The sequence below is a fragment of the Nanorana parkeri genome, unplaced genomic scaffold (genome assembly GCF_000935625.1).
Source record: "Nanorana parkeri isolate BGI_ZX_2015 unplaced genomic scaffold, ASM93562v1 scaffold1164, whole genome shotgun sequence".
Lineage (NCBI taxonomy): Eukaryota > Metazoa > Chordata > Amphibia > Anura > Dicroglossidae > Nanorana > Nanorana parkeri.
The window spans coordinates 495,207-513,894 of record NW_017307432.1 but is presented as its reverse complement, the minus strand read 5'-3'; the positions used below and the strand labels follow the sequence as shown (position 1 = coordinate 513,894).

Genomic DNA, 18,688 nt, shown 5'->3' with positions numbered 1-18,688 from the left:
TTTTAAATAATGGTGGGGGGGGGGGGGGGGTAATTTTCACTTTTAAAAAAATATGTTTTAATAAATTAAAACACTTTTTTATTTATTATTATTATTTTTTTTACTGTTGGGGGACTTCAGGAAAATATTAGGGGTCTAAACAGGCCCCTGACATTTACCTTTTAAAATAGAAAAGAAATTGAGGACACAAAGTCCTCAATTTCTTTTTCTGCATCCTCTGTTCTAATTGAATAAAGAGCACTCAGTACAGAGACTTCCCATTCATTCAGACACTGATGATAGTAAAATGTTTACTATCACCAGTTTCTGAATGGGGAAAAGAAGTGATGTAAATCACATCCTGTTCATTCATAACTGGGGACACATAGTACCATGTGCAGCACGATCACTCCAGTGTTTGCGCTGCACACGGAGGATCGGTAAATATCAATGATACTTACCGATCCTCCGCTTGGCTAAGCACAGAGCCACTGGCATCCTGAAACTGACAGGATGACAGCGGCGCCGCTCTACTCCCTGCTCAGCCGTCCTGAAAGCTGCGGCTTCCCTCCTCCTCACCGCTCAGCCATTCGACATGACAGCCCTCCCTTCTGCGCCCCCCAGCCTGGATCGCAGGATCCACCATCCAATTGCGGCCAGAACAAACTGGATCGCATTGCGGCCAGCTCAATTTGTTGTGGGGCGTGGCAGTGAAGGGGATGGCACCGTAGCCACACCCTCCGGCCACAATGTGGTTGGCCGCACGGGAACGCAAGGCACATCAATGCCTGAGGTCCGGTCAGTAAAAAAGCTGCAAGCACTATTTTTTTTCTGACCGGACCAGACCGGAATGCAGGCATTGATGTGCCATGCGTTCCCGTGCGGCCGATCGCATTGTGGCCAGAGGGCATGGCTGAGGTGTCATTCACTTCACTGCACTGCCACGCCCCATCCCACCCCACAACATATTGAGCCGGCCGCAATGCGATCCAGTATGTTCCGGCCACAACGCACTGATGATGATGTGAACTAGCCCTAACTGTAGGCACTATGCTGTCATGCAAGCAGTCTGACACAGCTCATGTACGACTTAAAGGAGGGGCACCTGCTGACTTTTTGCTTTTCAATGGCACACGTCAGGGATGCCCACTATCTCCCCTCCTGTTTGTACTGACCTTAGAACCCCTTTTATGTCGTATTTATAACAACCCGAACTTTCCTGGACTCTCTGCAGTAGGGTCGACCCATAAAATGGCAGGCTATGCAGACGACCTGCTCTTTTTTGTGACAAGTCCTGCTACCTCCCTGCCAAATCTTCTTGCGGAATTAACCCACTACAAATCCCTGTCCAATTTTACCATCAACTTGCAGAAATCAGAGGCCTTGAACCTTAATGTACCCAATACGATTATTGAATCCCTCTCTTCTTACTTCCCATTCAAATAGGCTCGACATAGTATTAAATATCTGGGGATCTACCTGACCTCCTCCCGCGGAGGGATCTTCTCGGCCAACTTTCCGCCGTTCCTTACTCAGGTGAAATTTGATCTAAAGCTTTGGACGAAGAACATATTTACCTGGTTTGGCCGGAATAGCATCCTCAAAATTAACGTTCTGCCCCGCCTCCTATATCTCCTCCAGACTTTGCCGATACACATCCCGGCTAGTTTTCTTAAAAAGGTGAACGGCGAATTTGGCAGATTCCTCTGGGCACATAAGGGTCACCATCTCAGCCAGATGCTTATGTCTTGACCTAAACATAGGTGGGGCAATTGGCTACCTGATCCCTCTTGCTATCACAAGGCAGTTCATATGGCCAGAGTGCTAGATTGGTGCCAGAGGAGACGGAGAAACGATGGATCCAAATGGAGCAGTCCTGCTCTCTGATTCTCCTTGGGGGCCTACCTTGGCTAGATGAGAAATATACGGGCCAATATTGGACCCACCCGCTCGTCGGCCCCACTCTGGCCATCTGTAGAGCAGACAGGACTTATGTAGGTCAGATGTGTACCCCTCTCTGATGACCCCAGTGCTGGGACAACCAGACATACCTACCTACCTATCCCCGTGATAGAGAGGTCAATTGTTTAATATGGTCGGGAAGTTTTAGGATATACCATTTCCATGCAGGCACAGAGCTCCTACCTATTTGAGATATCCAAGCATGCTCTACCCCTCCCATGACTTTCTGGAAGGCACTCCAGGTGCAACATTTCCTCACCAAAATGGTGCGGCAACCGCAATCTATGCCCCCTCTGACTCCCTTTGAAGAAAGCTGTTTGAAAAAGGGTCCTGCTTGCCATGGCCTGTCAGTGTCCTAGCATTTGCTCTGCGATCCACCTGACCTTCCCCAACCGGTTTTTATATGTAAATGGGAAAGGGATATGGGAACCAGTTTTACTACACCCCAAGTGGATAGGATCTTTCAGATTATGCACAAAGCCTCTATCTCTAGTAGTGTCCAAGAAACGGGATTTAAAATCCTGTCCAGACGGTACCGAGTGCCAAAAACCCTACATAAGATGTTTCCACAGTGCTCACCACTCTGTTGGCGATGTCAAGAACAGGAAGGATCACTTCTGCACATATTCTGGTCCTGCCCTCTGCTCAGAGATTTCTGGAGTAAAGGGGCTGAGGTCTGTCACACATTGACGGGGGTTGGTTTTGGGTCAGACCCGGCTTAATATCTCCTGCACCTAGCTCCCATGCCCCTGCGCCGTTACAAGAGATAGCTTCTAGTACAGTTACTCAGTGCGGCGAAAGTGTGCATCCCCCTATACTGGAAGCGCACATCTGTATCTCACTGTGGCTGCCATGGGTCGGAGAGATCTACAGAATGGAGGATCTCCTGGCCTCTGCCAACCATAGAGTTACCCAGTTCAATCGAACCTGGTTCTACTGGACAGAATTCACTGCATCCCAGGAATATATAGCCCTACTGAGTGAGGTGGGATGAAGAAATCACAGAGGCTCCGTGGAGACAGTTGACCTACCTGGGGTGGAGATGCGGGACTGCATCCATTTAGTATATTCCTATGGATAGCAGTCAGACATACACGAGGCTGGATCACTCACTGAAACGACCAAAAACCACTGAGGATTTGTAGTTGAGCGTCTGTATATCTTCTCCTTGCTACCCTCTTGTCCTTTTCCACTCCCGTCTACTCTCCCCTCCTATTCTTTCATCCTCATTCTACCCTTTTCACTCATAAATGTAGATGAGCTCGGTGACCAATGCTCCCTAATCATACATTATCTGGTGTAGACTCTCTATAGATTAAGGCTGAGTGGAAATGTAATTGATTTCAAGAGTGTTAATCCTGTGATACCCTACTGCTATGTTGATTTTCTTGACCTGTCTTTTATACACTATGTACGACTATAAATAAATAATTTATAAAAAATAAATTGGACATGGCAAGAGAAGCAGGTTTAATTATCACTAGAGAATTCAAATTTATGAGGTTGAAATGGTTCAATGTCCCTTCCTTCTATATCATACCAAAAATACACAAGAATAGGGATAACCCCCGGGAAGACCAATAGTGTCGGCGGTGGGAGGTCCATTAGAAAATTTGGGAAAATATCTGGACAATCTCCTTAAGAATTTGGTGTTCCAATTACCATCTTATATAAAAGGTACAGGGGATTTACTCTGTAAAATCTCTGAGATAGAGGTAAAGACAGGATCATCCCTTGTGGGTATAGATGTGGAATCCTTAAATACCTCATGAATGTGGATTGGAGGCAGTAAATTACTTCCTGGAGGAACAATGTCCATTAGCAGCCCCCCAAAATGAGTTCATTTTCCAGAACTTTTGGAATTTACCTTTAAATAACAACTTTTTCCAATTTGATGGACTATATTACAAACAGAATAAAGGGACATCAATGGGGGCACCCTGGATGCCAGCCTATGCCTGCCTCCACTTAGGTATTTGGCAGACATGGGAGGTATATAGTCATCGATTGTACCTGAGTCATGTCAAAGATATGGCTCAGGTACATCGATGACATTATTATAATATGGGAGGGCCCAAAAGAGAAATTGGAACAGTTCATACAGGAATTAAATGTGAATAATAAAAATATTTGCCTAAAATTTATGGTGAGTCAAGAGCAAATCCCTTTTCTAGACTTAAGGATTAGATTAGAAGGCAACAAATTGGAAAATAAAACTTTCAGAAAAGAATACAAAAAGCGAATACAGGACTTCATGCCAATAGTCATCATCATCTAAAACCCCTTATACAGGGGATACCGACAGGTCAGTTTTTACGTATTAAACGGAATTGCTCATTTAACATAGACTATATAGAGAAATAAAAATCTTTTTATGACAAATTTAGGATGGGATACTCTCACAGAACACTTAGAAGGAGAAGATGGGAGAACATGAGCACAAATATTAGAGGGGGAAAGAAAAAAGGATAAAAGAAAATTGTAAAATGTGAAAGCCCTGTTCTCATGATTACACAGTATGGTTTACAATGGGAGAAGTTAAGACACATTTTAAAGTCTAAATCTCATTGTAAAATGGGCAAATGTGTTCCCCCTAAATCCTGAATTGAGAAAAATAGTAGGCCCATATCCCCAATTGTTGGCCCGTAGAGCATGTGACTTTAAGAGACCATCTAGTATGCTCAGAATACAAATCAAGTACATAAAACACATGGTTAACAGGAGATAATAAAATTAAAGGATGTACCCATGTGGGAGATGCCAAATATGTCCGTTTGTGGTTAAATCTAAACATTTCTCCAGTAGTGATGGTCAAAAACCTATGAAATAACACAATGTATCAATTGTGCAACAAGTAGTGTAGTTTTCCAACTGGAGTGTACCTGTAGGAAGTTTTACACAGGGCAAACAAAACGCTAATTACGGGTGAGAATAGGTGAACATTTAAGGAATATCAAGAAAAAGGAAAAGGATAATCCAATAGCTCAACATTTTGAAAAAGAGCCTGCAGAATCTGTATAACCCACCTGAGAGTGTGCATAGCTAAGCTTGGCGTGCACATATACTATCCAAGAGCCTGCATAGCCAACCTGAGATCCTCCCGTAGGGCCCACCTCGGAGTGGGCAAAAAACACCTGAGAGTCAGCAGAGCCCACCAGAGAGCCTGCATAGCCCATCTGAGAGCCTGCATAGCCCACCTGAGACCCCACACAGCCTCCAGAGAGCCTGCATAGCCCACCTGACACCCCACACAGCCACCAGAGAGCCTGCATAGCCCACCTGAGACCCCACACAGCCAAAGTGCCCGCAGAGCCCTCCTGAGACCCCACACAGCAACCTGAGAGCCCACATAGCCCACCTGAGATGCAACAAAGCTACCTAAATGTCAGCATAGCCCCCTGAGACCCCACACAGCCACTTAAGAGCCCATCTGAGACCCCACTCAGCCACCTCAGAACCTGCATAGCCCACTTGTAACCCCACACAGCCATCTGAGAGCCCTCATAATCCACCTTAGAGTCTGCATAGCCCGTCTGAGAGCCCACACAGCAGTTTGAGAGTCTGCATAGCCCACCTGAGAGTCTGCATAGCCTACCTGAGTCTACATAGCCCTCTTTAGAGCCTGCACAGCATATCCGAGACCCCACACAGCCATCTGAAAGCCTAAAACCTAACCTTAGAGCCCACATAGCCCACCTGAGAGCAGGCATAGCCCACTTTGGACCCCACACAGCCACCTGGGAGTTTGTTTAGCACACCTGAGACCCCACACAGCTAACATAGCCCACCTTAAACCCCACACAGCCACATTAGAGCCCACATAACCCACCTCAGACCCCACGCAGCTACCCAAGATCCTGCATAGCCCACCTGTGATCCCACACAACCACCTGAGAGCCTGCACAGACCACCTGAGACCCAGAGTCACCTGAGAGCCTGCATAGCCCACCAGAGAGCCTGCATAGCCCACCAGAGAGCCTGCATAGCCCACCTGAGAGCCGGCATAGCCCACCTGAACCCCCACACAGCCATCTGAGAGCCTGCATCGCCCGTATAGCCAACCTGAGACCCACACAGACATCTGAAAGCCCAAATAGCCCACCTGAGACCCAACACAGCCACTTGAGACCCAACACAGCCACCTGAGAACCCACATAGCCCACCTTAAATCCCACACAGCCACCTGAGTGTCAGCATAGCCTCCCTGAGACCCCACACAGCCACTTGGGAACTCACATAGCCCACCTGAGACCCCACTTAGCCACCTCTGAGCTTGCATAGCCCACCTGAGAGGCCACACTGCCACCTGGGACCCCACACAGCTATCCAGGAGCCTGCATAGCCCACCTGGGAGCATGCATGGCCCACCTGAGAGCCGCATGACCCAACTAATAGCCCACCTGAGACCCCACAAAGCCACCTGAGAGCCCGCATAGCCAACCTGAGACCCAGCACAGCCACCTGGGAGTCCGCATAGCCCAACTCAGACCACACAGAGCTACCTGAGACTCTGTATAGCCCACCTGTAACCCCACACAGCCACCTGAGAGGCCACATAGCCAACCTGAGACCTGCACAACCACCTGAGTCTGCATAGCTCACCTGAGAGCCCTCATAGCCATAGAGACCCCACATAACCAGAACCCCCAGAACCCCTCAGTGTCCACACAGCCACATGAGAGTCCACATACTGTAGCCCACCTGAGACCCAAGACAGTCACTTGAGAGCCTGCATATCCCTCCAGAGACCACACACAGCTACATGAGAGTCCACATAGGCCACCTGAGACCCCAAACAACTGAGAGCCAACATAGCCCACCTAAGACCCAACAAAGCCACCTAAGAGCCTGCATAGACCAACAAAGAGCCCAAACAGCCACCTGAGGGTGCACATAGCCCACCGGAGAGTCTGCATAGTCAACCTGAGAGCCTGTATTGCCCACCTGATACTAGTAATGGGCCAAACACCGCCCTGTTCAGTTTGAATTCAAACTTTCGAACATGGAGAAAAGTTGAATTCAAACTCAAATTCAATGCAAGTCTATGGGGGTAGAACTTTGAAAATCAAATGTCCCTCTTTTGAAGCCTTATATGCAATTTATTGGCCGTAAAAAGGGCCATTATCTGACATAATCCAGGGGCAATCACAGCGCCCAGCGTTGTCCACGATGACGACGACTCAACGAAATAAAAAATAAAACAATAAAAAATAAATAGAAATATTTTTTCAAAACTCAGATGAGCCCCTTCCCATCCTTTTCGATGAACACCCACCACAGAATCGCATTTTGACAGATGCCGGCAACTTATAAACAATTGGGTGGAGCTAGCAGTGACAGCTATCTCAGCCCAACTGTTTAAAGTTGTAACAGGTGAGCCATGATTGGGCAGAGTCATCATGACTTTTCCCAATCATGGCTCTCACAGTCCTCTGTGCTCTGATTGGACAAAGTCTTGCACCTGACCTGTGGTCAGGTGCAAGACTTTAGCCAATTATGGCTTCAGAAGGTGCATTGCCTTATGGGTTGCTCGGTGGGCGAACTACCCGTCGAAACTACCCGTCAATAGTTTGTGTGTTCGGTGAACACATGAACTAGCAATGTTCGAGTCGAACTCACGTTCGGCTCGCACATAGAGCCCAACCCTACCTGGGACCCCACACAGCCACCTAAGAGACCCCACACAGCCCATCTGAGAGCCCACACAGCCCATCTGAGAGCCCACACAGCCCATCTGAGAGCCCACACAGCCATCTGAGAGCCCACACAGCCACCTGAGGCCCCACACAGCCTGTTTATGAGCCAACACAGCCACCTGTGAGTCCTTATAGCCAACCTGAGACCCCACATAGCATCCCTGAGAGTGTTCATAGCCCACCTAAGAGCATGCATTGCTCACCTGAGTCCATGCAAAGCTATATGAGGGCCTGCATAGCCCACCTGAGAGCTTGCATCACAGCCATCTGAGAGCCCACACAGCCACCTGAGAGCCCACACAGCCACCTGAGGCCCCACACAGCCTGTTTATGAGCCAACACAGCCACCTGTGAGTCCTTATAGCCAACCTGAGACCCCACATAGCATCCCTGAGAGTGTTCATATCCCACCACAGAGTCTGCATAGCCCACCTAAGAGCATGCATTGCTCACCTGAGTCCATGCAAAGCTATATGAGGGCCTGCATAGCCCACCTGAGAGCTTGCATAGCCCACCTGAGAGCCTGCATAGCCCACCTGAGAGCCCGCATAGCCCACCTGAGAGCCTGCATAGCCTACTTGAGAGTACACATAACCCACCTGAGACCCCACACAGCCTTCTGAGAGCCAGCATAGCTCACCATAGAGGCTGTATAGCCCACCAGAGAGAGTGCATGGCCCACCTGGGATACCACACAGCAATCTGAGAGTCACCATAGCCCACCTGAGACCCCACACAGCCATCTGAGAACCCACAGGGCCCACCTGAGAAAGCGCATAGACCACAAGAGCCCAAATAGCCACCTGAGGACCCACGCAGCCACCTGAGAGCCCACATAGCCCACCTGAAACCCCAAACAGCCACCTGAGAGTCTGCATAGTCCACCTAAAAGCATGAATTGCCCACCTGAGACCCCGCAAAGCTATCTGGGAGACTGCATAGCCTTCCTGAGAGCTTGCATAGCCCACCTGAAAGCCTGCATAGCCTACCTGAGCGCTTTCATAGCCAACCTGAGAGCCTGCATAGCCCCCCTGAGAGCCCGCATAGCATCCCTGAGAGTGTTCAAATCCCACCACAGAGTCTGCATAGCCCACCTAAGAGCATGCATTGCTCACCTCGACACAGCCACCTTAGAGCCCACATAGCCAACCTAATACCGCACACAGCCACATTGAGAGCCCACACAGCCCATCTGAGAGCCCACACAGCCCATCTGAGAGCCCACACAGCCCATCTGAGAGCCCACACAGCCCATCTGAGAGCCCACACAGCCCATCTGAGAGCCCACACAGCCCATCTGAGAGCCCACACAGCCCATCTGAGAGCCCACACAGCCCATCTGAGAGCCCACACAGCCATCTGAGAGCCCACACAGCCACCTGAGGCCCCACACAGCCTGTTTATGAGCCAACACAGCCACCTGTGAGTCCTTATAGCCAACCTGAGACCCCACATAGCATCCCTGAGAGTGTTCATTTCTGAGAGCCCACACAGCCACCTGAGGCCCCACACAGCCTGTTTATGAGCCAACACAGCCACCTGTGAGTCCTTATAGCCAACCTGAGACCCCACATAGCATCCCTGAGAGTGTTCATAGCCCACCTAAGAGCATGCATTGCTCACCTGAGTCCATGCAAAGCTATATGAGGGCCTGCATAGCCCACCTGAGAGCTTGCATAGCCCACCTGAGAGCCTGCATAGCCCACCTGAGAGCCCGCATAGCCCACCTGAGAGCCTGCATAGCCTACTTGAGAGTACACATAACCCACCTGAGACCCCACACAGCCTTCTGAGAGCCAGCATAGCTCACCATAGAGGCTGTATAGCCCACCAGAGAGAGTGCATGGCCCACCTGGGATACCACACAGCAATCTGAGAGTCACCATAGCCCACCTGAGACCCCACACAGCCATCTGAGAACCCACAGGGCCCACCTGAGAAAGCGCATAGACCACAAGAGCCCAAATAGCCACCTGAGGACCCACGCAGCCACCTGAGAGCCCACATAGCCCACCTGAAACCCCAAACAGCCACCTGAGAGTCTGCATAGTCCACCTAAAAGCATGAATTGCCCACCTGAGACCCCGCAAAGCTATCTGGGAGACTGCATAGCCTTCCTGAGAGCTTGCATAGCCCACCTGAAAGCCTGCATAGCCTACCTGAGCGCTTTCATAGCCAACCTGAGAGCCTGCATAGCCCCCCTGAGAGCCCGCATAGCATCCCTGAGAGTGTTCAAATCCCACCACAGAGTCTGCATAGCCCACCTAAGAGCATGCATTGCTCACCTCGACACAGCCACCTTAGAGCCCACATAGCCAACCTAATACCGCACACAGCCACATGAGAGAACGCATAGCCAACCTGAGACCCAACACAGTCATCTGAGGGTCCGCATAGCCCACCTGACAGCCATATCAGAGCATGAAAAGCACACCTCAACTTTTACACATTAAAAGTAATCACCCTGTGATCACTGTTGCCGAATCTGTCCGTAATCGCTATGTCTCCAACTAGGGCCACATTATTAGTGATTAATAGATCCAGAATTGCATTCTTCCTGGTCAGGAACTCAACCATCTGATCCATGAAATTGTCCCGCAACAGGTTTAGGAATAGGCCAACCTTTATCAAAATCAACCAGTCAATATCCAGACAATTAACCAGATTATCCGGTTATAGCAACATTTCTCTGCTTCCCAGCTATTTCTCTTTGGGGGTTTATAACACGCACCCACAATTAGTTTACAACTAGATTCAGTCTTATCCAGTTCTAGCCACAAAGACTCAACACCTCTGTGGTGAGGTCATCTCGTATAGGAAATAAGCACAAGAGGGGCGCCTTTCCTGGTGCAGATCACTTTTTTTTCAATAAACATAAATAAAAAACCGAATCATACTCACAAACACGAGTGTCACAAAGTCATGAGGTGAGGACTGACAAGCAGTGAGATGTCCACTAGGTGATACCAGTATAGTGGTGACGTTAACGCGTTTCCGGGGCACGCCCCCTTCATCAGAACATCTTCTGATGAAGGGGGCGTTAACGTCACCACTATACTGGTATCACCTAGTGGACATCTCACTGCTTGTCAGTCCTCACCTCATGACTTTGTGACACTCATGTTTGTGAGTATGATTCGGTTTTTTATTTATGTTTATTGAAAAAAAAGTGATCTGCACCAGGAAAGGCGCCCCTCTTGTGCTTATTTCCTAGATTTCCAGCTTTCACAGCTTCTTTGGGGCAGCATCCTGCAGTATGCCTAAAAGCAAGTCCTATTAAGAACTGACAGTCCGTGGCGCTTCACTGTTTTTACTTTGTTACAGGTCATCTCGTATGTGCACAGTAAGATTGTTTTTTACATACATGCATACCCCTCCCCCTTTCTACCAACCCTGTCCCTCCTGAACAGGTTGTACCCTTGTACATGAGTTGCCCAGTCGTGAGCTGTCTAGCCAAGTTTCTGTTATTCCCCCTATATCGAAGTCCTCTTCGAGTAGCATAAGTTCAAGGTCCTCTATTTTGTTTGCTAGGCTTCTAGCATTCGTGCACATACATTTCAGTTTGGTGCTAGTGGTTTGAGTATTATTATTGCTCATTCCTGAATCCCAACTAATTTCTTTATCTGACCTTGGTACAGTTTCTACATTACTAGTTAGGTTGACTGGAGTGAGTCCGCTTTCCACCCTTGTATTACTGCCCTCCATAATAAATGCCCCTGTAGTTACTTGCTCTATGTTTATTATCCCCATTTTTATCCCCACCCCCATATTTTACTGTAATGTTTATGTTAGCCAGAATGGTAGGTGTTCAGGGATCAAAGTGTTTTTTTCTTAAACAAGAAAAAGTATTTTATTTTTCCAAAGGTTGTCAACCATTGCAATCAACAAAAATAGCTTTTCTTCAGCATACAACAAATAAAATGCGCTTGTTTTCAGCAGAACAGCAACAAAGTCAGGTTTCTTCAGCAAAATAATGCAAAAGCAAATCTTGCAAACAGGTACAGCAACAGAGCTTTTTAGTAGCTTTCAACAGAGCAATAGTTTTTAGCAATGCTAGACCAGCAGCTCATGAAGCTTTGTCTGCACACCTGCCAGATTTGTCTTTCTATATTTAATGCTTGGGCACTTAGGGACATATTTTGCGAGTTTCATCCTCACTTAGGAGATGCCAGTGTTTTTTATGAATTTGCAACAAATCCCTACGCTGGGTAAAATACATCGTAATTAGACTAACCGCATCATTTCTGCTAGTGTTCTTTTCTGTTTTCTTGGATTTTTGTTGGATTCTTTTTTTTTATATGCCTTTGTGAGATGTTTATCATTATACCCTTCAGCTTTTAGTCATGAGAATGATCTCAGATATTTTACTTCTTTTCCTGTTTTTGTACAATTTCTTTTAATGCTCAAGTTTCTTCCAAAAGGGATGTTTCAGATGATATATTCTGGGTGGCAAATTGATGCCTTTAAAATGGAATTGTCACACTTTTTCTATGAAGGCTAGGTTTATGTCAAAGAATGGGATAGAAATCTTATCATGGACATGTGAAAATTTTAAACTCCACTTATTATGATTTAAGATGTCAAGAAGTTCAAATTCTGATCCTGTCCACAAAATGAGGATGTCATCAGTGTACCTGTGCCACGATAAAATATGGCACAGGTACATTTAGAGATACTCGAGGGCCAAAAAATTTCCATTCCCACCCCCCCAGGTACAGGTTACCAATTGGGCACAATTTGTACCCATTGCTGATCCCCGCACCTGAATGTAGTGGGACCCATTGAACATAAAAGTATTGTTCATAGGAATGAAACTAAGAAGGTCTAAATTATGTTGCGAATCCCATAGAACACTGGTGTTATTGGAAATGGTACCTTAAGAAAAACCATAATGTCCTTACTAATCAAATTTCTCTCAAATGCCAAATCAATTATTTAAACTAGTTATTTCTTTTGATTCTCCAGTAAATTGTCTTTAATTGTTTTTTACCATTCATTGTTGTTTAAAATCCGGTATGCCATAACCTTATACTGCTTTGTACTCATCACATCAACGTTCCTCCCTTGCCAGCCATTTTTATAATTAAATCCTTATTGTTTTGTAGTTCTTTCAGTAATTTGAATACTTGTCAAATTATCCCTCATTGTTTTTCTATTATGTAAATACACCGCTTCATGTGCAATTTTTTTTAGCAGAGGGAGATGATGGGCTGTGATAACAGCCCTCATTTTTAATAATTTTGTCTTCCAATGTTTCCACATATCCTTCCTCTAAAAGGTCCATTCATTATTTATTTGACAAAATTGATTGGTTAAACCCAGATTTTTTATTTTTACAATTACTTTTCCTTTATACCATTTTTTTAAAATAGCAGACAAGATAATTAAGAGATAAAGATTTTAGTGCAGAAAACATTTGATAGTTAAAAAGTAGCTTTCATAGATATCTCTACATCAGAACAAAAAGAGGGACAACTGAGGAGTAAAGAGGGACAGAGATATTTGGTTCCAAAAGAGGGACAGTCCCTCCAAATGAGGGACAGTTGGAAGGTATGCTCAATATATTTTGAGTCTAAACAGTGTAAAAAAAATGATTCCCAATTGTATGATTATTGTTTATTTCAATTACAGACCAATGATGCCACAACTTGCCCCGCCAAAAATTCCAGAGGGAGAACGAGTTGACTTTGATGTAAGTGTTGTTTTATAGGAGTTTCTTATTTTAGATTTAAAGAGACACTGTTACTTTTGAAAATGTTCTAATGCAAGTACTTATCTGTAAAGAAAAGGGTACATACTTTTTTGGATGGTAATTACAATGGACATAAAAGATGTTTTATATACTCCATTTGTCTTTTTAAAGCAGTCACAGTGTTATTTAGTTCTGTGCTAATTAGCACTTTAACACTTGCATCCCATGTATCTTATGACTTGTCATGTTAACTTTAGTAATGACAACTTTAGTGATGACAAGTAATGTCATGTCTACTTTAGTTTTGATAAATAAGTAGGCAATATCCACAGAAGCTAAATATTTTCCTATTTGTTGCAGTAAGCACATTTTTGAAACCCAATATAGGCCATACAAGCCCTTTAGCAAAGCAGTAAGATAAGTGTTGATAATGTGTGCAGTACCCAAGTACAGCCACCCAAAACAGCTGATCATATTTCAGTTAACTAGTTAGATAATATAATTACTTAATTGTTTATATGGGTTAAACTGTCATACAATTATTATGTAAACTGTCATTGCTAACGTCTTCTGAACTGACCAGTTCCCTGGCTAAATCCTTTGTCAGTGAGTCACTGGCCTAAAACAAGAATGCAAATTAGGCATTTTGACTTCAGTTTGACTTACTGCATACTTGTTCCAAGTCAGTGACTATATAAAAGTCACATTTTATATTAATTTAGGCCCTTAATCTGCCTTATTGCAGATTGCCACGTACCTTGTTAAGTAATCCCACAATGTATTATTAAAGCATTTGATAGTTTTTCAAGTGCACCGTTATATTACATCTACTCTCCAATGTTTAAAAATAAATTTAATGGCCAAAAATGTTAACACATATCAAGAGTGGACAATTTCACTCTATGTAGAAGGGTAGATTACAAATTTTCCAAAGTTTACCTGCATCTCACATGATCATGTTATATTTCTTTACCAACAGGACATCCATAGGAAGCGCATGGAAAAAGATCTCTTGGAGCTTCAGACTTTGATTGATGTCCACTTTGAACAGCGCAAAAAGGAAGAGGAGGAATTAATTGGATTAAAAGACAGAATAGTATGTGTGTGTGTGTGTATATATATATATATATAATGTTTTTATTGTTTTTATTATATTTTTTATAGAATTAACAAAACATCAAGTATATGCAGTACAATACAAACATGACCTAAGTTACAGCACTCCATGCCCTCAAAGTAGCCCGTATGGATAGCGTAAAGTCGTAAGGAGCCCCGCATCCCCTCATAAGATCCCAAGCTCGCTTCCTCCAACACCACTGCAGAGTCACTAGCCTCCCCTGTGTACTATAATCATTTGTCCGGCCAAGTAGTACTTCCTCATATCTGGCAGTGCCAGACCCCACTCCCCCCCCCATCCCTGGTCCAAGGAGCCTGCAATGTAGTATTTCCCAGTTGAGGCACCTGCAAGCCCCACACAAAGTCCCGGAACAAGCCAGTCACCCCCTTGAAGAAACTCGCAGGCACCCAGACCGGAGAATTATGGAGAAAGTACAATACCTGAAAAATCTTCATTTTTAAATGAACTCTCCCTATCAACGAGATAGGTAAATGTTTCCACACCATCAAACTTCCTTTTAACCTGGGCAAGTAGTGGTTCAGGTTCAGTGAGTAATAATCAGTGACTCTAGACGTAATCTTAACTCCGCCGAGCTCATTGTTCCCTCGTTCAACGGCAAAATATGACTCACATGCCAGAAAACACAGAAAAGTTATCTAAAATTCATAGTGCCTCCGTAAGCGAAGGGCCCACATCCGCCAAAAACAGGATTAAATCATCAGCGTATAGACCAAGCCTCTCCTCCAATAGAGCCCACTTTAAACCCTTCCAAGGAGCTAGAGGCACGTAGGGCCACAGCCAAGGGCTCCATCATTAATGCAAAAAGACCCCCTCAATAAAGGGCACCCTAAAGGGTTCCCCTCTCCACCAGGAATCTATTAGAAAGAGCAAGGCTCTTGTTGTCAGACAGGCTCTATGTTTACTATTTAAGATAGCAATCCATCTACAAAAGTTAGGACCAAATCCCATATGTGTCAAGACTGCCCCCATGTATCCCCAGTCCACCGAGTCAACGGCCTTCTCAACATCAAGAAAGACCAATGCCCTTGAACCAGCATTATCATTGGAGAGCTGGAGATTGGTGAAAACCCTGCACAGATTCGTATCAGTAGATTTTCCAGGGATAAATCCAGTTTGATCAATATTTCTTATAGTGGAAATAACCCTCGCTAGGCGCATAGCAAGAATCTTGGTCAATATTTTAAGATCCATGTTCAATAGAGAAATATGGCGGTATGAGGAGCAAAGCATTGGATCTTTCCCCGGTTTAGGTAAGAGAACGTTAGCCTCATACAAGGAATCCGGTACCCTCCCCTGTAGAAGGCAAGAATTATACAAGCTCTGCAAAGGGGCGGGCTAACTGAGGCAAATGGTATCTGTACCATTCCGCCGGAAAACCATCAGTGTGAGCATATTAATGCAGTCGATAAACTGCATGCAGGTGTACCAGGAGGTAGCCTACTCCTCCTTATAAGGTGCAGGGGCGCACTGGAGGCCCAGCAACCAAAAATGCACGCTAGGACCCCCAGTGCGTCCCCACATCCAAAATAGTCAAACTAGAAAAACATGGTACCTGCATGAATCTATAACCAGCCTTTATGGCAGGGCGCACATGGGAAGGCTTACAACAATACAAAACACAAAAAATGCCCAGCTCACCTGCCAGCAACAAAACAAATGACCCTGTCAACAGTATGTGTTAAAAACAGAGGTTTTAGTCCCTGTTCACACCTTTACGTTTTGTTGCGCGTTCAACGCTCTATGAACGCTCTACGCTCTACTTACTAGTGGTCGGCCCTGCCCCTCGATTGCGCTTCTGTGTTTGGCTCTGCCCCCTGTTGTGAGGGGCGGGGCCTGTCTGTGGTCACGTGATTGGGCTGCTCAGTCTAAAATGTCTGGGCCTATTTTGTGTCCCAAAATGTTTTTAAGGTTCTTTCAAGACTGCCCCCATGTATCCCCAGTCCACCGAGTCAACGGCCTTCTCAACATCAAGAAAGACCAATGCCCTTGAACCAGCATTATCATTGGAGAGCTGGAGATTGGTGAAAACCCTGCACAGATTCGTATCAGTAGATTTTCCAGGGATAAATCCAGTTTGATCAATATTTCTTATAGTGGAAATAACCCTCGCTAGGCGCATAGCAAGAATCTTGGTCAATATTTTAAGATCCATGTTCAATAGAGAAATATGGCGGTATGAGGAGCAAAGCATTGGATCTTTCCCCGGTTTAGGTAAGAGAACGTTAGCCTCATACAAGGAATCCGGTACCCTCCCCTGTAGAAGGCAAGAATTATACAAGCTCTGCAAAGGGGCGGGCTAACTGAGGCAAATGGTATCTGTACCATTCCGCCGGAAAACCATCAGTGTGAGCATATTAATGCAGTCGATAAACTGCATGCAGGTGTACCAGGAGGTAGCCTACTCCTCCTTATAAGGTGCAGGGGCGCACTGGAGGCCCAGCAACCAAAAATGCACGCTAGGACCCCCAGTGCGTCCCCACATCCAAAATAGTCAAACTAGAAAAACATGGTACCTGCATGAATCTATAACCAGCCTTTATGGCAGGGCGCACATGGGAAGGCTTACAACAATACAAAACACAAAAAATGCCCAGCTCACCTGCCAGCAACAAAACAAATGACCCTGTCAACAGTATGTGTTAAAAACAGAGGTTTTAGTCCCTGTTCACACCTTTACGTTTTGTTGCGCGTTCAACGCTCTATGAACGCTCTACGCTCTACTTACTAGTGGTCGGCCCTGCCCCTCGATTGCGCTTCTGTGTTTGGCTCTGCCCCCTGTTGTGAGGGGCGGGGCCTGTCTGTGGTCACGTGATTGGGCTGCTCAGTCTAAAATGTCTGGGCCTATTTTGTGTCCCAAAATGTTTTTAAGGTTCTTGTTGCACTCCTTACCGGAAATCCCAAATGATAAGGGACGGTGCTTTGAATGACGGCGGATGGCGCGGCCGTAAGCATAAGATTTGATGAATGTCACCAGCACACCAAAGATCCTTCAAGAATCACCAAATGTTCATTTATTGAACAAGTTGTAAAAAAAATAGGTTCCACCAAAACTGTTTTCCGGAATTCACTCCCCTAGTGGTATGGGAGGCACATAAATGTTACATACAGGGAGTTTTTATCTCCCAGGCTTCTCGTATAAAGAAGGAGCGGACCAAGTCTATCTTGGAGTTACTAGACCAGATCCGGAAACTGGAACTGCAACATAAACAAGCACAGGCGATAGAAGTGGAAGCAGAGCTCTGGACTCTGCGCCGTCGCTTACATTACCTTTTGTTAGGGAAGATAAAGAAGAACCAGCTTAGGACCAAAAGTTTATACTACGAACATGGAAACAAGCCCAGTAGGTGCCTGGCACTGGCACTCAGGGAGGCGAGAGCACATTCTTTAATCCCGCAGGTGGTGTCTCGGAATGGAGGGCTGCTGACCTGTTCCAAAACTATAGCCAATCGTTTTCGGGAGTTCCACCAGAAGCTTTACAATCTGGCCAGGACGGGCCCCCCAAGTACGGATTCGCAACTGCGAGAGAAAAACGACTTATACCTAGCGCAGGCTAATGTTCCCCGGCTCTCACAGGAGGAGGCAGACTCTTTGGAGTCCCCGATCTCCCCAGAGGAAGATGGTGCTAGCTCAGATGAAGCCAGGTAAAGCCCCGGGTCTTTTCTCTCCTCTACTTTAGAACTTTCCAAGAAACGCTGTCAGTCCCTTTTCTATCAGCTTAAAACTCTTTGCTGTCGGGACAGATCTTTCCGATGGACTCCCTGCACGCATCGATTTCGGTTATCCACAAGGAAGGGAAGGACCCGGTCTTATGTTCCAGCTATAGACCCATCTCCCTGTTAAACATGGAGCTATTCAGAAAACCTGAAGCTATTCTCAAAGATTCACAAAAACGTTCCCCCAAAAATTAGAAATCCCTTCTAAGAAGATTGGTTCAAAACAGGTAAATCAAAATTATTGATACAATATTTAGTAGTAGAAAAAGACATATACAATAAACTCATGCACCAGAGACATTTAAAAACACTTAAAACATTCCACTGGATATATCCTGCATAAATATAACAATAGTTGCCTGCAAACCACCTGTGTGGTAAAGGGCCATCTATGCAGGTTTCTGGATGATTGAAGTACTTTTCAAGAGAAACAATGTATCTGAGAATGTACTCACATATGTTGCAGTTCAAAGAGCTCGAGGGAAAATGAACCTGCTAGAGTCCTGTG

At 45.7% G+C, this 18,688-nt stretch overlaps 1 protein-coding gene across 1 annotated transcript in view; it reads left to right on the top strand.

Annotated features, from left to right (window-relative positions):
* TNNT1 (troponin T1, slow skeletal type) overlaps window positions 1-18,688 on the top strand; it is a 157,013-nt gene that overhangs the window by 11,991 nt on the left and 126,334 nt on the right. Inside the window, exons 3-4 of the mRNA XM_018568265.1 lie at window positions 13,269-13,329; window positions 14,309-14,425. Of these exons, the coding sequence (XP_018423767.1) occupies window positions 13,269-13,329; window positions 14,309-14,425 (178 nt within the window). The remainder of the gene's footprint in view (window positions 1-13,268; window positions 13,330-14,308; window positions 14,426-18,688) is intronic.